This window comes from Botryllus schlosseri, chromosome 5 (genome assembly GCF_051294905.1).
Source record: "Botryllus schlosseri isolate E-star chromosome 5, Bs_hap1, whole genome shotgun sequence".
In the NCBI taxonomy this organism is placed as follows: domain Eukaryota; kingdom Metazoa; phylum Chordata; class Ascidiacea; order Stolidobranchia; family Styelidae; genus Botryllus; species Botryllus schlosseri.
In genome coordinates, this window is record NC_137240.1 from 19,349,905 (window position 1) to 19,377,838 (window position 27,934).

General features: G+C 41.3%; 2 protein-coding genes and 1 long non-coding RNA gene across 5 annotated transcripts in view; 1 reads left to right on the plus strand and 2 right to left on the minus strand.

Moving 5' to 3' along the window:
* Positions 1 to 27,934, minus strand: part of LOC145439865 (uncharacterized) — a 437,408-nt gene that overhangs the window by 36,549 nt on the left and 372,925 nt on the right. The window lies entirely within an intron of this gene.
* On the minus strand, positions 3,442 to 27,914 carry LOC145439327 (uncharacterized). Its single transcript, XM_080316828.1, has 10 exons — positions 27,772 to 27,914; positions 25,930 to 26,039; positions 23,585 to 23,669; positions 23,402 to 23,524; positions 23,151 to 23,330; positions 22,938 to 23,075; positions 21,645 to 21,766; positions 13,679 to 14,114; positions 10,488 to 10,844; positions 3,442 to 4,034 (listed from the first exon to the last, which is right to left on the minus strand). Exons 1-10 carry the CDS (start codon positions 27,827 to 27,829, stop codon positions 3,802 to 3,804), a joined length of 1,842 nt encoding a protein of 613 aa, XP_080172954.1. The 5' UTR covers positions 27,830 to 27,914; the 3' UTR covers positions 3,442 to 3,801.
* Positions 16,323 to 18,568, plus strand: LOC145439325 (uncharacterized). 2 transcript variants are annotated; one of them, XR_013915147.1, is made up of 3 exons: positions 16,323 to 17,037; positions 17,427 to 17,511; positions 18,375 to 18,568. It is a non-coding gene; the product is annotated as an uncharacterized LOC145439325 (long non-coding RNA). The 2 variants fall into 2 exon arrangements; XR_013915146.1 differs by lacking the exon at positions 16,323 to 17,037 and adding an exon at positions 17,044 to 17,360.

Genomic DNA, 27,934 nt, shown 5'->3' on the forward strand with positions numbered 1-27,934 from the left:
ACAATCTCTTATATATACCACCCAAGTCATATAACCTTGCTCAATCTCGGTACGCTGGAGTTATGTTTTACCGCGTGTAGCTTATTTGTCAATTTATTAAGTACGTTTATTATCGACTTGTCTCTTGTATTGTTGAGTGCACTTTCGACGTTAAGCAAATTGCTTGGTGAGCGTTGATGGTGTAAAGGTTAGCAGTGTTGCCTTCCGAACAATAGATTGGAGTTCGATTCCTGTTCGACGCATTTATGTCAAGTTTGCAGAAAATCATTTTATTTTCCATAAGACAGGGCGCTTAACTGTAACGGGATTTATTTTTGTAATAGGATTATTCATGAATCTGATCCATCTTAAGCTATTCTTATTGTTTAACAATGAGCAGGAGCTTGTTTATAATGCCGTTATTGCCACACGACAAGACACACCCCCCAATGAGGGGTTGAGTTCGAATTATTTCGCAAATCAACGTAAATTATAGAGGATATTTGGGATATTTACACAACGTGGAAAGTTTCTTTACGCTTCGTGCGATTTGATGTAATGAGATATCTACTTTTAAATATGGGTATATCTAGGGCTGCATTTAGAAGAAAAAAACGGTGTTTAAAAACACTTTTTTTAAACATGTTTTAAACAGTGCTTTAAAGAGAGGCCTTGAAAAAAAATATAATTGTGTAAATACTTTCCAAAAAACATGTTGCATGAGCCTACAGACAATTACCACCCGATATAGCCGACGTATACGATATGGAATGGTTGGAAACCTCAAAATAGTCGGATCAACAACTATACTACGTAGGTAGATATTTCGTCAAAGGAGCTATATATTTACCCTATATTTTCAGTTGTCAATGCCAATTTACTATGGCGTCAGAGTTGAATATTAGTGACGTCATGGCTTAAAAAACATGCTTTAAACAAGAGCTTTGTTTTAAGCGTGTTTCTTTTTCATTTATTTTTGTTTTAAATGCAACCCCAGGTATATCCTTCACGCCACAAAACAAAATTACAAATCGTTTATAAAAAAGATAGACATGTCGGCGCCAGCCTTCACCTCTCCATAACACATCAAGTTTTCACCAACATGCGACTTCGTGAAGAGAGTTACCAAATAGAATCTTGACTGCAGATGACCATCGCATGTTGGCCGAAGCCATCGCAATCATAACAATGTACAATGTAGCGTATACGTTGTAAATTCACTATAATTAATTATGTGTCAACTATTTCCGAAGTTACCGACTCCCTTAGCTCTGCCACGTGGGCTGATTGAGGATAGAAAATTAATAGCAATATCTGCAATTACCAATGTTTTAGAAAAAATTCAATCCTGAAGTTGAGATTTATTCCGCGCAACGCGCGGCAGCACCTAAATATACACCGAGTCCCAAAGAAATTTTGTTTATTATCCTATGGGGGCCCAAGACCAACTTTTTGAGGAAGCTGCCACAATACTGCTTCGTGCCTGGTTGTGGGGCTATAAAATCTTATCAATAACATTAGCGACATGAATTGACATTTGAATTTTTGTCACTATCTGCATGGGCCACTTTAGAGAGCCCGATAACAAATATTATAATCGCTACCTACTATAGCCAATGCAAGGAAGTGAAAAAGCTCGTTTGCCCTTTGGCCTTCTTCAGTTGGTAATCCATTGAAAGACTCTATCGAACGAATATGACTGCACGTTTTCGAGTCATTCACCGTACGGTTGTTTACTCTACACCAGTGGTTCCCAACGTGGGCGATATCGCCCCCCAGGGGGCGATTTGTCGGTCCAGGGGGCGAAAATAGCCAAGGGGGCGATAGGGGGGCGAAAATGGACGGAGGGGGCGATAGGGGGGCGATTGCGCGTTGAAATGGTTATATTGGCGTTCATGAACATAACTGCCACACCCAAACCCTCAATTGGGATGGGGGGCCCACAGTTTTTTCGTGAGTTAACATTAAATAAATTATAAAGTATTATTTTGGAAATTAAGGCAACTTTTTCCAAAAAATTTCGCGCTGCGCGACATTTCGTGGTCACATATTTATTGCTTATTGGTTACCCTTCCTCCAAGAAATAATACGCATGAGTTATAGAAATGGGCATCTCGGCGTCAGCCATTATCGCACCAAGACATATAAAGTTTCAGGCCATGTAACATGCGACTCCTAGAAGTGTGCCAGAACGAGAAAACCTCGGCGGAAAAGGACTGCCTTTATGCTGACCGACTTCGATATAATTGTCCATGGGCGCCTAAACGGGTGGCGCCAAATGTTTCGGTCCTGGCAATCAAAACCCCACAAAAAATGCCATCTCGCAGAGAAAAATTAATTACCAGTGCAGAAATACCAATTTGAAATCGTGTGCGTCTTTTAGTTTAGTAAGTATGGGCGATTTGAATATCTTTTGACATAACAGACAGGCCACGAAATGTCATTACGTAACGAAGTCATTATACCCACGGGTCCGTCCGAATATGTTCAATTAATATTTACGGGCCCTACATTTTCCAAGACACCTCACTCAGCTTTACCGGTAAATCTGGATAAAAAATTGACAGCAATATATATGCAATTCCCGATCATATTAACCGATTCAATCATGAATGATAGAAATTTTTCGCGCTTCGCGCGAAGTAAGCCGTCTAGCTAAAGAGACCAAAAATTTGTGCTGAGAAGTTGCGGTAAAGAGGTGTCGGGGGAGTTGGGTCTGAGGGGTGCAGAACTTTGCTTTATCGCCCTATGGAGGAGGGTCAAGACCAACGTATTGGGGGGGGGCTGACGAAGTGCTGTTACGGTCCTTTTGGAATCAAGTCGGAGAAATCACCTTTTTTGTTAGTCAAATCACCAAAATTTAGCTGGAAAAGTGTAATTTCGAGGTCGAGCCGAAAAGTTGACCTTTTTTCTTAGTCAACTCGCCTGTGATTTCCGTCTGTATGCCCATTTTTCGGTTTCCAATATTTGGGGGGCGATGATCGGTCTGGAGTTGGAAAAGGGGGCGATGAGTCGAAAAAGGTTGGGAACCACTGCTCTACACTATACATATTGGGAAAGTCTTACACCAAGAACGATCATTCTCGGTAATGTCCATTCTCGGTGGGGTCTATTCTCAGTGGTGTCCATTCTCGGTAATATTTATTCTAGGTGATGTCAATTCTCCGTGGTGTCCATTCTCCGTAATGTTTATTCTAGGTGATGTCAATTCTCGGTGGTATCCATTCTTGGTGATGTCCATTCTCGGTAATGGTTTTCTCGGTATTGGTATAGAACCGTTTAAATACTACGTTAGTACGAAAACAATAACACACGGCGCGTGTATGAGCGGCGAATGCGAGATGCCTGGCGTCGACCGCACTTTATCCATGAAATTTCAAATACCAGAGCGTTCGAAATTTCATGCTGGTGACGTCGTATTTTGTGATGCGATTGTTGATAACGTTATTTTTCAATTCTCCACTAGTTGCTGACGATTGCCCCTGACGAGTGTCATCCGAAAATATTCGGGTTCAATTCAATATGAATATACCATTCAATTGTATATTGAAGTTCTGCACCTCCAAGAAGCTTTTCAAATATTTTTGATACTCCAGCCAAGACAGTGTCAACAAAAGAAGTTCGTGTACCATCTAAAAATAGTTCATTGAACGCTCTTTTTTTCAAAATTTCATTCTGGTGACGTCATATTTTGTGATACGATCGTTGATATACAATGTTGTTTCCAATTCTCTGCTAGTAGCTGACGATTACACCTGACAAGTGGCAGCAGAAAATATAAGGGTTCATTTCATTGTGGTTATGTTACTAAATTACAACCACTCAAACTAACTCTGCATACGAATCATAGTTGTTAACATCAGATATATTTCCCGGGCTATTTCTGCCCCCGGGTAACGATATCGTCATGTATCCGTCGTCTTGTGTGGCAGCAGCGTTGTACGGATGGTCAAGGTTCATTCGCGCGGTTGGCGAGCCGTTGAGACGTGTGTTTCCGTTGAACATTAGCGGTTGGAGAGGGTGATAGTAGCGAGACGCGTCAAATTGGGGGTTAGCTGAAAGAGATGTCTCCAGTTGCGAGTTGCAGTAACCAAATACGTCTACTTTACCGAAATAGGTTTTGCCTATCGGCTCTTATAATGCTTTCTCAAGTAGCTGTTTTTTTAAAGTACTTTCACTTTTGCTTTGACATTTTGTATACAAAACTGCTTACTTTTTGCCTTTAGATTTTGAAAAGTCGAACGTAGTTTTAGGATGAGTATGTACCACTTTTGTTTTCGAATTCGTCATAAGCCATGACAGTAACTGCTGTATATATTCTCGAAGATCGCACCTAATTGGTGTAGCTATCATTAGCCATTTTGCATTAATCGCAAAAATGCATCTTGCAAATATGAAAGGAGTCAAGAGCGAATAACTGCCAAAAGTATGCAAACCCTCGACTAAAAGTTCTTCTCGAAACTATTTGACCAATTTTAAGGCTTTCATTTTCTACTCCCATTTGAAGTATCACGCCTTAGAAGCCTCAACGTATACCTGTAATGATTAATGATAATATTATTCCTAAGAATATATTTGCATCTTCCCAAGACGCACGCACAATGTACAATGTGATATACAAAACACAATGCGACGTAATGAACAGACAGGAGGATGCCGATTGTGACCAGTTGGGGTCTCTTAAACTGGCATTCACCTCGACCTAGTGCCCGATGTCACAGTCTTCTTCGATGTTAATCTTTCTTCGTCGGTCCTTTTATAGCAGTTATTTATCGCCCCTTTCTTTCTTTGTCTGGTCTTATTTCTGTTTTTTTTTTGTCGCCCAGAGTAACCTCCAACAGCGAGACTTAAACCCGGGTCGACTGTGAAGATGGTACCGACGCTCACCACTACGATAACTCCCTCGAATCAAGTGGAATATATGGCGTTATTTTTACTTCTACATTAGTAAAAACGAATACTACTTTGATCATCTCTTATTACAGGGGTGGTCAACCTTTTCGGCCTAATGGCCACATGAGATTTACGAACCAGTGCTCGGGCCGCTTGAATGTTGATGACCTTTTTTTAGTCGTCCGATAAGAGCGAACCGAATTAGGTAACGATGAAAACAAGACTTATATTACTACACTTTGAAATTAATAACAATTATGTCATGAAAACTCTGTATGAATCTGTGCATTCATCTCCCATGGTCGCGCAAAGCGCGAATTCGATCAATGAATAAGTTACTTGCATATAATAGGGGTCGCCTCTGAAGACCACGGGGCTCATTTGACAACGACAGGATTATTCGGCTTTTAGACATAGCAATATCGAAGGATTCGGCGAACAGAACATGCCTCTATCATTTTGTGAAAATGTTTCATCGCTGCGAGCGCACATGCGAAGTCGCATGTTGGACGACCATCTCCTAATTGCGAATATAGTTAGACTAAGTTCTGTAAATTACGCGTATTTTATAATTTCAAGCTCCAATACGAAATGCAAGAAATCGAGTGACAATAAATCATGCGAAGTGCCCAGAAAATTTCAAGTCGAATAAATGTGCAACGAAAGATTCTACTTTATGGTCATATACCAAGATCTGCGATAAATGTGGCTGGCCCCTGGTTACACCAATGCGTCGGGACTGATGTTTTAGTCATCATCAAATTTCGCGGTCAGGCTAATCAAATATTGGCCGGCCTCGCAATTTTACCCGATGCTATACCTAGGGCAATTTTTTACCTAGAAAGCGGAAGATTTTGAACTAATAAATCAAAATTTTCCAAAAAAAACTTAATTTTGACCAAATTCTTACCTCACGTATATGCAAATTCGGTGATTTCGCACATAATGTTAAAATTTTTCTACTTATCTTCATTTCTGGTTGGAACTGTCTGTCCTTACCAAGTAGTTTGGTCTGAAAAAACGTTTTTGACTTAAAGGGGCACTGCGCTCTAAAAATGATGTTGTCTCAAATTGCAGCGAAGATCGAAAGAAATTGGCCGAAGCCATTTTATTCAGAAAGCCACCGTAATGGAGCTGCAATTAAATGAATTTTGTGCAAGACCAACAGACGCCGCTGCGCGTCATCGATTCTTAACCCGTTGCGAAATTTCGGGTATTTCGCGATATCTTCGTCGTCGCATTTGCTCGACGCGACCTCCATATGGTAGCTCAATTTCTTTATGTAGTATAAGGTAAACATATGCTGCGACACTCCGTTTGCTTCTAGATGATAAAACAGCACAGATTACAGTAAAGTACTGCGACAACATCCATTGTTGAAGAACGTATTCGGTGGCTGTGACTTCATTTGGATAATTCCCTCTAGAGTACAACTGTTTCTATTACATATAGTAAATTTAAATGTGTCCTTGAGAATGTTCATTCTTCAATCATTGGCTAGTGTCAGATCGTCAGAGACTAGCATAGCACACCACAGTAACTGTAGCGTAGGCTACAACCGATCCTCGTATGTGGTTATACTCATACATTTGAGAGTCCGTGCTGTTGCATCATATGAATTGTGGGAGCAAAGTTAGTGACACATCATATGTTTTCCACGTGACTACTATATAAAGAAATGCAGATACAATATGCAGGTCGCGCCGAGTAAGTGCGGCGGTGCCAGAAATTTCGCAACGGGTTAAGAAACGCGGTAGCTGGACCGTAACGGGTATTATGCAAAATTCATTTAATTGCAGCTCGATTACGGCGACTTTCTGACGAAAATGCCTGCAGCCAAAATTTTTTTTAGATCTTCCCTTGATTTTGAGACCACATTATTTTTAGAGCGCAGTCCCCTTTTGAAAACTGAAAAATTTTCAAGAAAAAACTTTCTGAAATCTGGCGCTGTGAAGAATTCCAGTATAGTTACACAAAGTATTATGGTAGAAATAAGTAAAATTCGTTGTAGTACAACGAATGATACTTTCCTACATTCTCGTGTAGAAAGTGTCTGCCCTTACTAAGTAGTTTTCCAAGAATGGAGAAATAACGCTCAACAGCAGCAGTCGTTGGCTGACAACACTAACGTTGTGCGTACACTTCTGGTGACACACCGTGTTGCTTCATTGTGATAATGATGTCTACATCACAATTTTCCATCATGCGCTTCTTGATATAATAACCATGCAATGCCCACGCCGAAGTCTTGCTTCAGTTCGGATATTGCGGCACGTTGACCATAAAATCGTGTCAACCTATTTGTTTCATTTGACCGTTTATGATTCACAATGAGCAGACAATGGGCCATCTACAACGGCAGGCCTATTAAGTAGGCTACAAGCTGTAGTATATCGAATGATAAGTTCTCCGACAGTGCAAAAGCTACGATACAAACGAATGAAGTGTTAAAAAAAATTAACACTTTGTAAACAATTTTGACAATTTTTGACCAAACGCTTCAATTTTAACAAAACTTTGACTTATTTTGACATGTCAAGAAAAATCGCCCTGTTTTAACTAATTTCGTGAATTACCTCGCGGGCCACGTTCGGCTAGCCGACCAACGGGTAAGCCGCCCCTGTCTTAATTCATATCTGTATTGACTTCAGACATGGGGTGATTACTTCAGGAATGTAATCGATTGCGATTACGATTACTTCAGAATCATGCGATTACGATTACGATTACGATTACAGCAAAATCAGGAAGTAGTCGATTACGATTACGATTACATTGGAAAAGTAATCACGATTACTCACGATTACATTTGTTTTGCTTCTTAGGACTATAATCTTAAATGATATATTGGAAGACAATACAAGGATTGCGATGAAAAGGCTTAATGAGATATCAACTCTCTTCATACATCATGCGTCATTTTCTTATTAAGTCATAATATACCAATTGCCCAACTTTATAGGGGGTGATCTATTGCACACAACGATTTGCATGATTGCCAGGTCTTTACCTGCCGCACCCCGAATTCCTTAATAGGGTGGGGAGCGTGCTCGAAGGGGAATCAAAAGTATTTCGTAAACCAACATAAATTATAGAGTATTTTCGAGAATTTAATTTATTCTTGAATATGTTCTTCGAGCTTTGCGATTCAAATGTCTCTAGTACATGGGTCCCCAACGCGGACCAAATGAGTCGCCCGCGGTCGCTGTAGCAACTATCCAAATGAGAGATTTGAAAGTTGAAGCTGGTTTCATATGAGCAGCAGTTGAACATGGGGCGGCCGACCCCAAGAAACATACGAACGCAGTCGCTCGGGAAATTGCTCGTCTTCGCCCACGCGGCGGCTCAGCTGGAATCTATAGTTAATATTCCCGAGTCTCGACGCGAAGATTGGCACTTCGGCGCGCACTGCAGCAACGCAACTGAGCCCGAAGGAGTTGGTGTGAGTCCCGGCGAGTGAGCGTTTTTTGTTCTTGGTAAGGGACGGAAACCCGGCCTAGGTGAACTCTAAGTGAAGAAATCCAACTGAACACGAATAAACGGCCGGAGTAAGTGGTAACCCGTCGGTCGTCGCAATAATCAGTACACACTATACAAGAAGTAGCTTTTTGTTTCAAAACGGTTGGTGACCCCTGCTCCAGTAGATAGCTGGGTTTGAAATGCCTACCTCTTCCCCACAAGAAAAAAATGCACAGGCTATTTTACGGGAACAGGCATTTCGGAGCCGGTCATTACCCCGCCACGATCTAACAACACACCAAAAGACATGTGCAGTTTCGGCCAACACGCAACTCCACGGGATGAGATACCAAAGAAATACCTTGGCCGAAACTTAGGGCATTCGTCCATTGTCAATAGCCGCGCTGGGTGGGCGTGACTAATAACTCCTGTCCTTCCAATCTGGGCCCACAATACAAATGCCACCCGGCGCATCCTTGAAGGAATAAAGCCATGATAATTTGTGTGTGCGTCTCACGAAAGATATTCTTTTAGTCTGCTACGTTTGGGCGAGTACAATATCTTTTGATTATACAACAGACTGGAGGTCGCGAGTTAACAACATACAATAAAGTAATTATGACATCATACCAGATACTAGAATTATGAATTACGTGCCTCAGATCTACAGGTAAATCTGACACTCGGGGCTGAGAATGGTTATAAATGAATAATAATATAATGCAATTACCAATATTATTGACGAAATTCAGTTTTGAAAATTGACCAACGGCCGGACTGGGGGACGAATTGCTGTTTTGGTTCTGATTCTAGCTACAACCCACGCTAACATGTCAGGCTATATAAGCGGATCGTTATGGCGGCAGGTCCAAATGCTTAGTAACCAGCTGTGAAATAACGATTGACGCCCTTTTCAAGTAGTTATATGAGAATAAGAGTGAACATAAAAATTCTGCCTTCAACTTAATACATATACTGGGAGCTGCTGTTACGAGAAACGGCTAAGCACGGCTCGGTTATGATATATATCAGCAGCTGTTTATTTGTAATGCTTCGTTGTGGAAACTGCAATGTTTTATTCGACGAGTACAAATTTCCGAATCTTCGTCAGGTGCACGTGCGTATTACGTAGGCCTCCTGCTCGCCAAGTGGCAACGGTAAACTGCGTTTAACTATAAGCACAACCAAACATCAATACATAAGTTACTATTTGAAACAATAGGCAGAGTGGTGATCAATATCCTGCTGCGCGGTAGGGGCTTCTGTAGTGCATTGATAACCTGATATACACCACGGGGGTGTTCATACAATCACACTACAATGTCCGTCGCATGTCTGTTTACTATGTGTGGATACTTCTTACGCAATGATGAGCTGAGCTGATACTTCTGACGTAATAATGAGTAGTGACGTTTGAAAACAGACGTTTGTGCTATCGCTAACGTGGTATATTATCTCATTCTTGTTCACGAACATTCAGTTTATGTCATAGTCCTTGTACAAACAAAAAGTAATCGTTCTTTCACAGAAAAATCGATTAGATATGGTAGGCTTACCATATTTTGAAAATGCAAAAAGAGGACACTTTTTCAGAAATTTGCAAGATTCAAAACCGGAGTAGAATTCCCAAAAACCGGTGAATTTTTCCCACTTTGCCGTCGGTTGACTAAAAAAAAAAAAAAAAAAAAAAAGGTCATCACTTCCGCTCAGAGCTCAAAAACACGTTTTTCACTCCACATTGCTTGGTAGATGACTAAAAAAAAAAAAAAAAGGTCTTCATTTCGCTCAGAGCTGAAATCACCGCTTTTCCTCCGAAATACTCGCCGGAGCTTCACTTCTGCGCTATTTTGCGGCATATCACTCGCAATTTCCTCTATATCTGACCTCAATTTTCAAAAAAGAGGACTAAATCTCAAAAAAGAGGACAAAAGGGCGTCCTCCGAGGACACTTTCAAAAAAGTCAAAAAAGAGGACAAATCCTCTTAAAAGAGGACGTATGGTAAGCCTAAGATATGGGAAGTAGTCGATTACGATTACGATTACTTAGGATTTTTTTCGAATGTAATCGATTGCGATTACGATTACTTCAAAATGCTGTAATCGTCGTAATCGATTACGATTACTAATCGCGATTACCCCATGTCTGATTGACTTACCAAAGTGGTTCTGTGAAACGACCTGATAGTCTCGCGCTGGTGTGCTGCTCTTCAGTCTGAGGTTATTCATCGTGGCATATTCCGAATCATGATCGGACCGTAATGGTTGCGAGGGTTGTAGCCCGGTACTGCAGCTTTTCAAGCGGCTGTTGCTGTTGGTGTGAAACTCATCCGAGAGCGCTACAGCCACTCTGTATCCTGGCAGGGATTCCATTCGAGTGTATACTTCTTTCGTAGTGGTGGTTGCGTACTTGGGAGATTTATTGCGGAAATCGAGTGGACTTAAGCTGGCCGATAGGTCAGACTCCGGTAACCCTCTGAGCGACGAACAGGTACATCTTTCCAGAGTGCAACAGCCTGAATGTTAAAGTACCATGTCAGCGGAGGTGAATTAGTACTGGGAGTAGTCATCGATGCTAATGAAAGTGGAAGTAACTCTGCCATATTCTGCTGAAATACAAGTAGGCCTATACAAACCAAACTCCAGAACTATTTTAATAGAAGTATCTTCTATCCAACCACTTTTAAATGTGTCGCATACATATGCTATTTAGTCGGGAGTGATCGACATTTCTAATAGCAAGCTGCAGCTTCGCGACTGATGCAAATGGGCAATGAAATAGGCATTCTTGCCCACTTTGTATGACGATTCACACATAAATGCGATACAAGTCGATCCAAGGCCTTCTTTCTACTTCCGAAAATAGAATGTGTAAGAAATAGTTTTGTTTCAAAACGTAGTCTGATAATATAACCACTTAAATATTTACTTGAATAGATTTAGCTATTTTCAATACTGCTACTCCTTGGATTTATCTTACACACTTGGGAAGCGAGTGGCGCAGTTGGTTGTACACTGCAGTCACGACACCAATGGTTGCTGGTTTGAGTCTCGGCTCTGCCATGTTTCTATGTGTCGGAGGTTTATCTGGGCTCCTCATCGCCAACCTCGCTGTTAACGCAGCGTATTGAAAAAGCCCAGAAGAAGAGTGAGCCGAGCTCGAAAGTCGGCAGCAAAGACCTGAAAGTGGACGCACGAAACCGAGCGAGAATGAAGAGTGGGAGTGAGCGTGGAAGTAAAAAGTCGTCCTCATTACGAAAAACCAAAGACACTGGACTTTAAGAATTGTACTGTCGTGGCGCACAAGGCCTAAAACAGGCGATACGCGCCACTGTAAAAGTGTATTAATAATAATAATAATAATAATAATCTCTACCTCTGCTCTGTAACCCTTGCCAATTCTTCATCTGCTGCAATTCTGTAATCTGACTTCTCCGTGTATTGCATAGGAATAACAATTTGAATGTATTACTGAAATTTTAAAAATTTACTCCAATCTCGCCATTTTCCTTTGGGGGCAGGTTGCTCCCCGGATTATGTGTGTATCTACCAGTTTTACTGTGAATAAAGAATATAATAATAATAAGGAATACATTAGCAGGCTCAAGTCAATTCTCAAAACTGAACTCAATTCCAAAAACAAAATCAATGCCATAAACAGTCTTGCAGTGCCTGTCTTGAGATATAGCTTTGGTGTGGTGAACTGGCGCAAAGATGAAATTAAAAAAATTGGATACAAAGACGAGAAAATTGATGACAATGCACCACATGCATCACCCAAAATCTGATACACAAAGACTGTACATCCCAGAAAAAAAGGTGGTCGAGGACTACAAGAAATTGAACAAACTTTCAAAACAGAAATCATCGGCTTGTCACAGTACATCAACAACAGCGAAAACATTTACTGCATACTCATTGCACAGGAAGACAAACAGCGCAAAACAAAATCTCTGAGCTATCGTCACGACAAGTACGTCAGAGAAGTCAACATGGAAACAGCTAACCTGTACACTGCTGAAAACACTGTTGCCAAACCCCCAACAATAGCAAAAGCAACACGAGTCCAGTACAAAAATGCAATGCTCAAAATGAGAGAAACGATATGGGAATCGATGCCTCTTCATGGACAGCACAAGAAGTTAACTTCACAGCCCCATGTAGACGAGCTTTCATGGACCTGGCTATCCAGCTCTGGCCTGAAACCGACAAGCGAAGGATTCATTTTCGCAGCACAAGACCAATCGCTTCCTACAAAATACTATCGCAAACGAATTCTGAAGCAAAACACGGACGGCAAATGCAGAATGTGCCACAACCAAAATGAAACTGTAGCACATCTCATGTCCGGCTGTGGTGCACTTGCAGCTACCGAATACACATGGAGACACAATAGGATTGGTCACTACATTCATCTTGAATAATGCAAACATTTTAACATCACCACTTCGACAAAAAATTGGTATGATTACAGCCCAGCACCAGTGACAGAAAACGAACAAGTAAAAATTCTGTGGGATGTACCAGTTATAACTGACCGGGAAATCAGGAGCAACCGCCCGGATATAATCGTCAAACTAAAAAAGAAAAGAGAATGATTATTCATTGAACTGGCTGTCCCAGCTGATCACAACCTACTGCAAAAAGAATCAGAAAAATACTCCAAATACGCAGACCTCAAAATGGAATGTGAGAAAATGTGGCGATGCAAAATAAACATTGTACCGATAGTCATTGGTGCTACAGGGGTCGTGAGCAAAAAACTCATGAGGCATATCCAACAAATTCCGGGTAACGTTCGATTCGACATGATCCAGAAAATCACATTATTGGGCACTGTGCACATTCTTCGGAAGGCCTTGAATGCACCACTGGACTAAAATTACACTTGTGAATCACAGCATAATTTCTGTAATTTCGATTCTTCATCTTCAATCATCTCTACCTCTGCTCTGTAACCCTTGCCAATTCTTCAACTGCTGCAATTCTGTAATCTGACTTCTCCGTGTATTGCATAGGAATAACAATTTGAATGTATTACTGAAATTTTAAAAATTTACTCCAATCTCGCCATTTTCCTTTGGGGGCAGGTTGCTCCCCGGATTATGTGTGTATCTACCAGTTTTACTGTGAATAAAGAATATAATAATCTTACACACTTGCAACACTTGAGCTATCCGATATAGTAGAAGAAGAATTTCTTTACAGACCGCATTTTGACTATGATACGTTACGTTACGTTAGGTTGTGGATTTACCCCATCGCTATTCCTTATAGTGGTGATCGGAATTTACCAACTGCTAGAACTATATCCATATACATTTCAAACATGTTCCTATTAGTCGGTTACCTCGATTCAGCAACGCTACCTGGTCACCAAGCCGACAATTCGTTCCCTCAAAGCAGTGCACGCGACCTCCATTAACAATCGCTGAAGAGCCACAAGAAGGCCTCTCGTCCTCGTTTTCCAACAGCTGATTCCTACACTCGACGCCTTGCATCTCCATCAGCTCGCTGTCTTCGCCCGACTTGTTTCCTTCCGGATTCTTCGCGGAGGAGCACCTGGACGACGGGTTGGACACGGTGTGCGGGCTCTCGCGATCTGTCTCGAGGGTCCTCGGCCTGTTGGTTTGCTTTGGCATGCGACATCGACGGTACACCAATACGGAACTGATTACTATTATCCCGAGTACGAACAGGGCAACAGAACCGATGACTACGATTTGAGAAGTTTGAGCGTTTTCAATTTTGGATATTCGGTATTCATCCTCGATGACCTTTTCGCCCTGTGCGAGATTAATAACATATGTAAACTCTTTCTGGGTATACAATGCAACTCTATAGTTCTAACCGAGCCGCTATCACATTAGCAGCATGAGTCAACGCAATCGTCGACCATCACCAACAAGACTAGGGGTGGCCAACCTGCGGCCGTAGAAGGGTATTTGTTCGTCCGTGGACACGTAATTCAATTAGTATGTGTTGGCGGCCGTCGACTTGCAATTTGAATTTACGAATTGACTCCCGATTTCTAGAGAGACTTTAACTGATCTTGAAATTTTCTTTGCGCTGCGCGCTTCAATATGACCTATTTTGGGGATTTCATTAATAGCAGCGCCCTTTGCAATCAGCGCCCACAGTACAGATTCGAACAGCATAGGAAAATACTGCGCCCCATATTGAAATACAAACTCGCAATCGTGTGATCCTAACTATATACCAACAATCCTGATGGGAGGTCAAGAAATGACCGCATGCAACCAAGTAACTAATAAAAATTCGCTAACCCGAAGACGCATCGTCGTTTTTAACAGACCTGGGTAAAGTGAAGTATGAAGAAGATTTCGGCGAACATGATTCTATCATGTATCATTTTGTTCCAAGGTTTCATCGCCGACCATCTTTCTGCGACTGTACAACTACAGTACTATACTTCTTTCCGCGTGAACACAGAAGCATATTGATTGGTTTGGGTGAGCGCCGAGTTAGTTTAAAGATCGCATGCTGAACGAGACGAACATCAGAAGTGTATGTCGACCATTTCTTTTTACCTAGCAATTCAGTATGTTGAGGTCGGTGCAGACACTAGCACTAAACAATTGGCATGGCATCGAGAATACGCCCAAAATAGTCCTTCACCATACCATGCACCGTATCTTCTTTATATTATTTGAAATTATTGTTTCACCACACCAACGATACCGCGTGTGCATTAATTAATATACTATCCATATGTTTGCATTGTTTCTAAAGAGTCTGACCATATGGTGGCCTACAATGGTGTGGTTGTACAGTACACACAAGCGTATCTACCGGTTCACTGCGATTGATCAACGTAACAATTTACATTTGGCCAATGGCAATTTGACGGTAATTTTTGACTGGCTTGCTGAGCGCGAAAATTGATAAAATTGGTATCGATCGAAAGCTATTGCGGTACCGATTGCGGAAATATTAATTTCGTTCAGCTCGTGGTCCTGGAACCCCTAAAATCAGCCTCAAATGTTGCGTTGTAACGGAGTTTGGTATTTTGACGCATCAATGTTGTCTAGGAGCAGATGAAGAGCCGTGCAAACCACAAGCGCATTGGCCATAGTTGCGCAAGCGATTGAGCATTCGCACTCTCACTCTCCAGCGCATTTGCTCCTGAGCCCGTATTACCCGGCCGGGTATTGAACCCACGACCTACCGATAAAGATGACTGACGCATCACTGATGTGTATCGTGATTGGGCATGGACAATGGACATTATCATCTTAATTAGAATTACAGAATTGTCTTGCACTGCGTCGAGTCCACGACGATAGTCATTCATTTTCTGTTACTCTGCACGTCAGTACCGTTTGTTCTGTTCGCTTGAATTAACTCTTAAGTTAGTATATTACATGGCGTTGTCGGCAGGATATATCTGAAAAAAAGGGACACATAAAGCATCATAGATTGCTATGACGAGGCAACGGAACAACTGCTTGAACACTATATAGGAGAATCAGAGGAACGGGAAAACAAAGAGAAGATGAGATTAGGAGATTGGAAGATCACCACAAAGTGGTTTTGCAACGCATGAAAACTGACCACAAAGATGTCATTGCATCTCTTTCGGGGAGACCTAAGTGGAATTCAGAATAGTTGGAGAGAACACCCAGTTCCGTGTCCCAGAATAAACCACCTATACATTGTAAAAAATCTGGTAAATTTACAGGGAAACCTCTGTAAATTTTGCAACGAATTACCGGTCGCCGCCAATAACTGTGCGTAGCTTGTAATTTTACATTTTGATATGTAATATTACCTCAATTTAGTTGAAAAGTCAAGTTGCCAGAATATCTTCGCAAAATTACTGACAGTTACTCGTTACTGAAGTTTACCAGGCTATTGGCAACATTGATTAGCTTGAAAATCTATGCAGCCAATGTATACGTGGAACTGAATGTTACTGATATCATTCTCGTGGTGATTATTTGACCTGATTCAACCTCGTTCGCAAGATTGGCTTCTGTCATACGGAAATTGTTGGCCCTAGTACCGATCCCAGTATAGTAAATAGTAGGGTAAAAGAAACAACCGACAATCGTAGCTAATGTGATACACCATAGCCACTATATTATATTATAAGGCTATGGCTATAATGCCGGTCTCGCTGGTTACATTCGTTGTCACGGATAGGACTGATGAGTTAGAATATCAGTTTAGGATGTATAATATTGTTCGGGAAACTAGAAATATCAGCAACGCAAGCTCTGTTGACCATTTGTTAATGGCGAGCAAGGCGACCTGTAATAGGTTACATTAGGTTAACGTTACTCGTTACTGATTTTTCTGAGATTCGGAGTAAACAACCAACGCACGACTGTGACATCACAAGCAGCGTCTGGTTTAGTAGGTACGGTAAGTAGTGCACAACACATGGAAGAAATATCAATTTATACGCAATAAGATGGAAAAAAGAGGGACTATATGTAATGATGAATGTTTCTGTATGAAAAAACGACCTAAATCAAACATGATAACGAAGTGGCCAATAGATATGATTGGTGGCATGTCAGCGGATGAATACCGCTTATTTCAAAATCGTTCGAGTGTCGTATCGTCGTCTGGCCATTATTGAGATTTGAGCAAAGGGTGGAGCGAAACTTGTTGTGCGTGAAGAAAGTGGACAGGATCGTTGAAGATTCCTAGGAATGCTGAATGGGATACGCATCGTAAAAGGTATAGTACTACATAGTATTCGTTACCGTGAATATATACGACTGTGCACACCACCGGGATGACTTAGATTTCATGATTGAAATATTTCATTCGCCGCATTATTTGTTCTATTTTGGGATATTAGTCGACTTATATAGTGACCTGTGACACCACATACTCCGCCGCGGAGGAGTTGAAACTGTTGGTATGTTTATGTCATTTTCGGGCCATAGCATACGAGATGTTTTCATCCACGGCTGGAGTGCTGGATTTGTTTGGCACACATGCCACCTCAAATGAGGAACCTTTTGCTTCAATACATAAGATCAGTGGTTCTCAACCTGGTGAACGCGAGAAATTGACCAATTCTGTATGAATTCTGACTAAACGTATTTTGCAACCATTTTCAGAAGACGATTGTTGAAGATGAAACTTATTCCGTATTCAAGAAAGCTCGCCAAATGCAAACTCCAGCAGTCGCGCTCAACTTCACCGGTACGTTTAGCGTAATATCTTTGGTGTGCCAAGACCGTTCTCAGCGTCACACCTGTGTGTAGTCAGTAGAATATTTGGAATCAGAAACGTGTGCTCCTCACGGAAGAAATTTTTTTATGGTTCATTTGGGCGATTTCAATATATTTCCACTACCGATACGATGGACAATCCGGATCGGGGGCCAAGAAATAACAGCATGCAACAAAGTGCATGACTAATAACAATTGGCCCACACGAAGATGCATTATCATGTATAACTTGCCCTAAATTTTCGAAAGCACTCCCTCCATGAACCCTACCGGTGAATCTGATCACATGGGCTGAAAAAAGATAAATATTTGACAGTAATATGTGATACTGCTACTATTACTTACGGTAGTCATTCGGGAATCTAAAAAATTTCCGCGTTCCGCTCTGCGTGAAAATATGAAATCCCAGCAACTACTCATAACATTGCCACTCGCAATTTCGGTGTGTACAATAGGTCTTTGTGGAAAGTATAATAGTCCGGACCTCCGGAGTTCACCGGGAATTGATATGGACAGATTAACATAGCCTATCTCTATATCAGATGATGTGCTCTTTTTGACATGACGATAAGTGCAGGGGGCGCAATTTTTTTGGCCATCGCCAAGGGGGGCGCATGTCAAAAAAGGTTGAAAACCACTGCATTAGATGAGGTAAGTCATTAATCTCTGCTATATCATGTAAAAGGCAGAGCCGTCATCACACAATGTACCAGTAGCGGTACTTCAAAAATTGTTATATTTTTGTTTGCCTATTTGTCTTAGTAGTCGTTATAATGTCATGTCTAGGTTAGGAACTTTGCTTAATATAGCGACTCACGCATGAATTCTTTTTAGGGGAACTGCAAGATACTAGTTACACAGAAGGAATGAGGACGAGAAAAAGAAACCATTGGAAGTTTGACCGATGGTGGGAGACCACTCGTGTTACTGCATGTCTCCTAAAGAAGAATTAGACTTCAAACAGCAATACTTTTCCATCGATAACCTTCTCATCGTGAATCATGAATGAATATACAGTTTGTTCCAAAGTCGTTTTGGGGTGTGAAGAAGCTTTTGCGATATTTTAGCATTGGCTGGCTTTGCGATAGGTATGGGATGTACGTGGATTTACAAGCTGGTATGTAATCCTGATTTACACAGACAGCATGTATGTAGGTAGGCGGTAAAATTACAGTATCAGTGGCAAATATACAGGAGAAAATGTAGATTGGATACACCGGAGGTGACTGTAACATTACAGTCTGGCGTGTAAAGTGAGATTACCGGAAGAGTGTAAGTTAAATTTACATCGACTAACGGTAATGTTACATTACCACGAAATGTCTGGCTACCGTGCTTCCAAACATTTCGCGGTAAATCGAGGTTTTTTTTTTACAGTGTAGGCTTCAGACAGACCTCCACCTAAAAGACTTTCGAGAGTGGGAGCAATTATGGTCGGAATCTGCAGCAGTTATAAAACTGACGAATTTGCCGAACGGCGAACAAGTATCCGTCCTTGAAGGATTCTTTTCCCGAAATTGCAGGACAGTGGGCACACTTATCCATGTAATTTATCCACAATACTACGAATAAACCGATCTGACGGTCAGAGTTATTCTGGGACGAATCAATAAATATTTGAGCGATCAGAGGAATGTTGCTATTGATAGAGTGGAGTTTGAAGAACGCAAACGACGAGCAGGGTAATGCTGCTTTGACTCATTATATATGGATCTGAGGAACTTGGCGAACATATTGTTTTGAAACGAGTTGAACACCACGCACCATTTCATACGTCACATGGGGAGAAGTGAGGAAAGGTCTGATGCAAGCCAAATCCTTTCCCAGACTGAAGGAAGGTGTGTGGACATATTTCGAAGTATGGAATCGGCATCCATGGGTGACCATTGACCAAGCTTTGGCGAATACAAGTTCAGAATGGAATGGGCATACTGTGGGCAAAGTCATGAGGAGCAGAAAAACAGCGAGCAAAGAAGCGAACACGTGTTGAAATTGTGGGCTACCTCACACGCGAAAGGCGCCAGACGCCCAGCAGAAGATGCATTAGGCTATGCTTCTCTTGTACAAAGCGTGGACATTTCACACGAATGTAGGCTACCAAGTAACAAACAAATATGGTGATAACATGCTACAATTTATCACTGCGTGTATAGTTGGAAAAGCACCACCATCGATATATATTCATTACGGTGTATGACGTTCGAGATCGTAACTTGGGACGGTATGCCGTGTTAGCTGACAGTGGGGCGAGATTTCAATCGCGTGTGACGAGTGGATCATGTCGATCGGATTGAAACGTGCGGATTATTCAAAGCCACCTTGCGACACAGTCCTCGCTGCAAATTTACAACCGATGAAATGCAAAGCATGTGTTGTTTTAAAGATGGAATACGGCGGTAGAAGTCCTTATCTGTAGTGATTGCGAAGGATCGCTGGTTGCTTGCTTGCAAGGAACTGAGAAGTGAAAGTATTCGAGAATGTCTCGAATGACCTTTTTTCATATGCCGCGAAGGAATAGCCAACATTGTGTGCACCGATAGGAAGTACTTCGGTTGACCAAGCGTCTGCGAATGGGACGAGGATCCAACCTCTCGCCACGTAATCAGAGCAATACGCCACTTCTTTTTCGTCACAGGTGTTCCAGTGCGTTTGCGATGCAACAAAGGACCGCAACTCTATTCCAACGAGTTCAGGAAATTCGTGAACTAATGGGGTGTTAAGCATATTGCATCGACGCCGCATTATGCACAATCGAACGGTATGGCTGAGGCTGCCGTTAAGTCCATGAAATATCTTTTGGCTAAAACGTCGCCCAACAGGGATATATTTTCAGATGGATTTCAGCTTGGTTTGCTAGAGTGGAGAAACACGCCAAGAGCGGACGGACGTTCTCCTGCACAAATTCTCTTCGGACATCCACTTCGCACCTGTCCACCAGCACATGACAAGCTGTTTGCAACGTTGTGGCATAAACTATACCTCGTGATTGTGACTCCAGAGCAGCGGCTATGAGGACATACAAAGAGAGCCATTATAACAGAGATGCACATCCGCTGTTGCGTTTCAAAATAGGAACTTACGTTGGAATTCGAAACCCGATCACCAAACGTTGGCTGTTGGCATCATCAAAGTATCATTGTCAAGTTTCGCGATTACCTGGTTAAACTGAGTAGCATCGGATATGGTGGCGAAATCGACGGTTTTAAAGAAAGGATCACGTTTCGCCAACCACAGAAAAGGAGGGAGAAAAGTGGGGGATTGATCTTAACCACCTCGCCCACTGCATAATTATTTTAAATTATGTGTTCAGCAATGTCTAAATTGATTGGAGGAAGGCAATTCGCATTGTACAAGGGAAGCGAACACAAAGAGTTTTGAAAATGCCTATTGCCCATGAGCGTAACAGCGAGGCCGCAATCGTAACAAGTATACTGTAGTATATTTCCAGTTCGAAGTGACGTCATGATTCGTGCGACGTAATACATAGCCGCGTCCCTGAATGACAGACCGTCTGCTATAAATTCGATCAAGGTACAGATTTATCGGCATATTACCATTATCCCGCTTCATATTGCCATCAGCGGTACGCTGTTATCACGCGCGTAGAGATAGACAATACCCAATAAACAGCAAAAGGAACATAAGCATGTTTTCATATCCAAGACGTAAATACACGTGTTTGCATTTGCATGCGCCCCGTGAGCGGACGTTATGAAAAGGTTGCCTTCCTTACAATTATTAACACCGTTAAGGAATAAAATCTGATGGAAACTAGAACGGACCATGCGCGTTTGGATGTGACAGGGTTCACTTCTCGTATCAAGAGGCGACGTCTTCTGTTTGATCGCTTAACAATCCTTTCCCCACCATTATTTAATTATAAACCATGCTTTATTATAATAATTATCCGAACTTGATGAACACGTTGGAGGATCACGCACAATCGCCGTCGTTCGGCGCCGCGCAGCAGAAGATTGAGATTGATACGGCGATTTAATTCCTAGTCACGTCAACGTCGAGGAGATCACTTTATGGTTCGAATTTGGAATGATACCCGCAGCGATCGTGTTTCACGGAGACGGCAGTATATCTTTCATTACTTACTATCGACCAGGAAATGCATGGTGCTGGATTATCGCCATTCGGCGTGCATTGCGTCGTCAAATTATCGCCGGATCGCGTCGGTCCTGGCCGGAGTCCGGAGATAGTTGATTGGCTCGGAGGTTCTAAATTGATGTTTATATTACAAAATATTGGTTACACAATGCAACGTATTAGGATGAAAACGAAAAACTGAATAGGACCGATCTGAAACTGAAACAGGGGGCACTGGTCAGAGGTTGGCGTGCACAAAGTGGCGGACAGAACTATATATCACCGATAATTGTTCAGATACAGCAAACAACCAAACAAACAAGAATTCACACGTCCGATTGTAGGTATTGTACTATACATTTATTTATATCACCCGCTGTTTTTCGACGAAACTTGACCAAATTGAGATGACGTAAAGTTTCACTTGCGTCATTCAGCTCATGTTTACTGGGGTTGTAATTAGGGTTGGTTTTAAAACAAAAATGAATTTAAAACAATAAATTTTTTAAAAGAATTGCCGTCACGAATGCTCAGTTGCGACGCCATTGTTGATTGACATCGACAATTGAAATTATAGGGTTGTAGCTTCTTTTAGCGAGATATCTACGCACTATAGCTGTTGAACCGACTATTTTGAGGGTTCCAACCTTCTCATATCGTATACGTCGGCTATATCGGGAGGTAATCGTCCGTAGACTCATAGAACATGTTTTTGGAAAGTATTAACACAATTATGGCATGACTTGAACTCGACTCGGTGATGAATTGTAAATGACTATGACTAGGGACTTGACTAGGGTCAAAACTATACGAGTAAAATTGAGTTGCGACTCGGAACATTGCGACTTGCTTACAACACTTTACTTCACTTCCGGGTCTCATCTAACTCTGGCATCGGGTTTACGCTTCGCTGTTACTGATTGGGTAACTAACTGTATGCCTATTTGTAGAAATCGTACGTTTTTTATTTGAATAATAAAGAAATTTGGCAAACCGAAATCGCGCATAGAAGTTGCACAAATTTTCAAAATATTACTTTTTAATTTATGGTAATTCACGAAATAATTTTGTGCCTCCTTCAAGCTCGCTCCTCATAATTGGGGGTTTAGGATGCGGCAGTTACGGTGCTGATGGTAATATAGAATGCGATGAAAATAAGTGAATTGACCTGCTTTTTATATGGACGAAATGATGGGAGTGAGGACATTTTTGTTAGGGTAGATTCCCGAAAGGTTTTTCTCTGATAAGTGCGGACTGTACGCTTATCACTCCCATACCCGAGTCATTGGCAACTGCACTCACGTAGCACGTTCAAATCTGCTCTCCTCATCACAGGCTCGTCCAACGCCATATGATCCACAATGCATTCGATTAAGGAGCCATCGTGATGTTTCGCAGTGGATAATACGATGCTGCTGACCGTGCTCAGCAACTTGGGTTCTGATAGTGTAAAATGAAAACAAAAACTGAACTTGGATCCATAGTTGCCACGCGTTGCGTAGGCCTATAACTCACCACTGCCGGCTGAAATTCTCGTGTAACTGGCGTTTGAGAAAATAAGGCCATCTATTCTCCACTGAATTTGGGCAGGAGGTTTTGTGTCTGGTACATCACAAGTCACCGCCACAGTACCCGGGTACTGCGCATTGATCAAACCGCGCGTGACCGGTGTCAGTTGTATTTGTTTGGGAGGAACTGCAACGGAGATAGCACTCGATTGGTCTCATCTTTGACGCTAGCATTTCCTTGCAATACAATGCTCCTACCTAGCACGGTAAGATTAGCGAATCGCGATATCAAAGGTTTACCGTACTTTGGCATCGAGACTTGGCAGTCGTAAACCCCATCGTCGATAAGTTGCGTGTTGTTTATTTGCAGATTATATTCGCCTGCAAACTCAATAATTAAGTACGGAACTGTTTCACTTACTCGTTATGAGCTTGGTTTACCTTTCGATTCATTTCCCACATATCGATACCTTCCGTCGCGTAGAGGTTCCACGGAAAAGCCGTCGACCACCCATTGTACTGATGTCTGATTAGAATAATGTGATGCTAATTTACAGCGGTAATATCTCAAAGTATACTACGTATCCTGCTGTAAAATTCAATAATTCTATCTTCAAGAGAATGCATAGCGCGCTCTACTCCAGCACAGACGAGATATACTTCAAACATAATAACTTGAGAATTGAACATATTCAGATGCATCGTTCGTACATGTAATTCGCGATATCTTTTAACACTAGAACTACCGGAACTTCGACCTACCTAGAAATACCTTGTGGCTTATTTGACGCATGTTGAATTTCCTTCGATTAAATGCATTCACCGGAGCTAGAAATCAGCACAAATCTCAACAAACGGTATCAGAAACCATTGTTTATTGTGCTCACAGCTACTCGCAATATTTTACATACACCTTAGTGCAACACTTATATAACAAATCGCCGTTTTATGGCGTAACATTTAAGTGTTGTTCTGGTGCGCATTTGGTATTTGAGCACGTTCATTAAAAATTTGGAGTAGATTCCAGATCCGCTTTAGCCACATCATCATTCTTGGTTATTGCTGACATATCATAAAGCTTATCAGATAAGATTTGCATAATGCAATCTCGCAACTAATCCTCGATTTGCATATTTTTATAGTATCGGCAATTCGGCAAGTAGAAGATCATTCACATTCTAAGAAAACATGCACCGACCAATGTCAACTTGTTGGTACCCTCATAGAATACTGCCTTGCAACCTGGCCAATAATATCCCCCTGGTTTTGTTTCGTTATAACATTTAATCGTCACTTGTTTCTTGTTTGTGTTGTTTCTGAAGGAAACAGTTACCTCCGGTTGGAGTGAACTCAATATATATGTGTACAACTTCGATCTCTACACTGGCATCTCGTCGTTACGCATATCAACAAGATGATAGCTTTGAAAAGTGTGGCTACATGAAGCTGCCTGTGTTCCTTCTGGTCCTGGGTAGCTTCAAGCTACTTTTGACAATAGTGTCAACTAGGACTTTGTTTGCTTCTCCAAGCGTATACAGCCACATTCACGTAACATTGTTTCAAGATGGATAACATCAGACTCTTCACATTAATATGATTGACAAATGTATAGAATATGGAAGAGATGTCCTGTCCTATCCTTGCCTAAATATGAGACGCCCTTGTACAGGTACTTGGTAGCAGCAGCGTCCACCATCTGACATTTTACCCTAATTATTTGCTGGCATCACGACCATCTAATGAACGAAAACAATATTATCTTTATCGAGTCCACACTTTTTTTACTCCTGATGTCAATAGAAAGCTCATGACTCCCATAAACCTGTTCCTCGACAGGGCCTGACTAAACATAATGCACCCATGCCCTCAGTCCTCATATGCATTCAATTTCCTAAATTCAGCTCCCTCTCCCCCCGAAGATCCATCTCGTAGACCGGAGAAACGGCCATTTGTCCTTGCACAACCCTAGCATATTAGTATGGACAATACAGGTGTCGGCTTGGTGTAATGGTACATTTCAAATGTCATGTCCTGTAACACGCTGAGCTTGAGAAATATAATATTACAAAGCTTTGGTGACTCGGAACGAGGAAGATCCAGGGCCTTCTATTACAATGGATGTTGTTGATAACACAGTTAGGCCAAGTCGATATTACAAAGTTCTGTTGTTACAAACGGCTTTTCTGCGTTTATCAGATACATAACCACTTTCAAGAATATGAAACTGCGATGCCTGAAGGTGGAAAGACTGTCATGCGTCAAGAAAGCCACACGGTAGTTCTAGGTAGCCTAATTCTGTGTATAACTTTTTTATTCGTACTAGATGAGTGATGAAAATCATATGTAAGGTGGCCTACATAAAATAAATAAAAGTCAAGAAGTCTCAGCCGAACAGCGTAAGATTTGACTGAATGCCAGCTCTTCAAAAATGAAAATGCGTCAAAAAAGCCACTTGATCGTTCTATAGTGTTAAAGTCTCCATATCCATAACTTTGGCGCAAAGTGGCAAATGCTAAACTTCTGTCCGATTTCAATTTAAACTATGCCGTCCGTGTGATCGTTTGATTTTATGCAAACTACGCAGAAATGACTGTACGAACTATCTTGCAATATGCAATATCACGAATTTCGAAATTGTTCCTAACTACAGTATACGATACCATTCCAAATTGATGCGGTGTCGGCAAAATCAGTCAGTTAGTTACAACACAAGCAAAGTTAACCTTTCCGACTGTATCAACTGAGAGACAGTGCTTGATCGGTGAAAATAGATTCATGTCTCTTACCCGCATATTTGCAACGGCACATTGCAGTGTAGCTACGTCGCCCAACCGAACTACTGTCTCGATAGCTGGTTGGCGCAAGAAGTAATGCGCTTGTCCACAGCAAAAACTTACTGCAAATGAACAAATTGTTAAGTCAAGCAACTGTATACGGTGGACACTGTACAGTGTACAGGCTTTGAACATGAAAAGCGCGCATATGTTGCAAAATTGCTGTCGAGTTATGCTGTTATGATGAGCCCGGCGATGTGTTCCTGTATCGGTATCAGTTTATTAATGTTTTCATAATTTCATAACAACACAAAACTGTGATTCAATTGGAGTTGCATTTAAAACAAAAATCAATTCCAAGCAAACAAGTTTAAAACGAGGCACTTGTTTAAAACATATTTTCTATTTTTTTTAAGCCGTGACGTTACGAATACCAATTGTGACGTCATAGTAGATTGGCATTAACAATTGAAAATATAGGGTGAATATATCTCCTATGACGAAATATCTACGTACTATAGAGCTGTTGAACCGACTATTTTGAGGGTTCCAACCTTCCCATATCGTATTCATCGGCCATATTGGGCGGTAATCGTCCGTAGGCTCATACAGCATGTTTTTGGAAAGTAATTACACAATTATGGCATGACTATACAACTTGACAAAACTCAATTTTTTTAAAGGTTTGTTTAAAACACTTTTAAAACACAACCATTTGCTTTAAATACAACCCTAATCGCGCGTATACTTTTCTAGCTTTATACGTTGCAATTAGCAGTTTTTTATCAAACGATTCGCATTTTTCCAGATTATTCCAGATCTTTATGATCTCCACCTAAAAGAATTCTTGATTAGTGGATTTTATTCACATGAATAACATTCACCAGGATCAGCCAACTGTACGATCCCCGCCCGTAGTAAGTAACTGCAAGTGGCCAGCCTAGGGTTCTGGTTTAAATCATTTTGCCCTTGATTGAAATCGATTTTAATCAATTAATTAATTCAAATCATGATTTTTTTGATTTTTTTGGTTATTTTACTCATAATAACATCAACACGAACGGAAAAAAATGGGATGAATGACGATCAAGTCAATCAAAGTGATGAAGGATAACGCTTTAGCTTTAATAATGTGGGGCTGTGAATCATCATCCAGATAGCTAAAAACGTTTAACCTATATGTGATATATGGGTCGCCAGAATCATTTTTGATCTGTTCTAGTAGCGAGGAAACATGTTGAGTCAAATCGGGGACATGTCCATAATAGTTGCATCTTCATCTTGATCGATGGAGTTGTTTATGTCATCAAACTGGATCAGGGATGATCGAGGGAATCTTTCGAATTTGACAGAGACTCCGGATTGGGCTTCGTTTGCGGTATCCCACCAGTGCCTCCGAAATAGCAGCAGCATGTCGCAGACAAATAACTAGTATCCACAGCAAATCGCTCTTTGCTCTTTTCCTGTCTGTCTGTCTGTCTGTCTGTCAAAGAGCTGAACTATAACTATAGCAATTTACAACGTAGCTATATACGTTGTAAATTGCTATGCTATTTCGGTGCCGGTGACGAGATGCTATCTCCGGTTTATATAAAATGCATATGATTGTCCGATAATAAACCACATTCACGCATCCACTCCGAAATTAAAAAAAAAAAAAATAATCAATAAAATCAAAATGGTAAAGTTAAAATCAAAAATCAACGAAAATAACCTGATTTAAACCAGAACCCTAGGCCAGCCCGCCACCCACCCTCTTGAAACTTTTGTGCGAATCAATCGTTGCTTCACACAAAAACCTTTCATCAAATACGCGACATATTGATACAATGAATAACACTCGATTTTTTTTACCTGTCAAGCTGATGAGCAGGAATATTTCCCTTAGAAGAGCGCATTGCAGCGGCTTCATCTCGATTTGGTACTATGAAACTTATTCACTTTCTGCATCCAGATATAAAATTATTGCAGTCTAGTTCGTAAGGGAATACGGATTCTAGTCTGGAAAAGTAAGCAA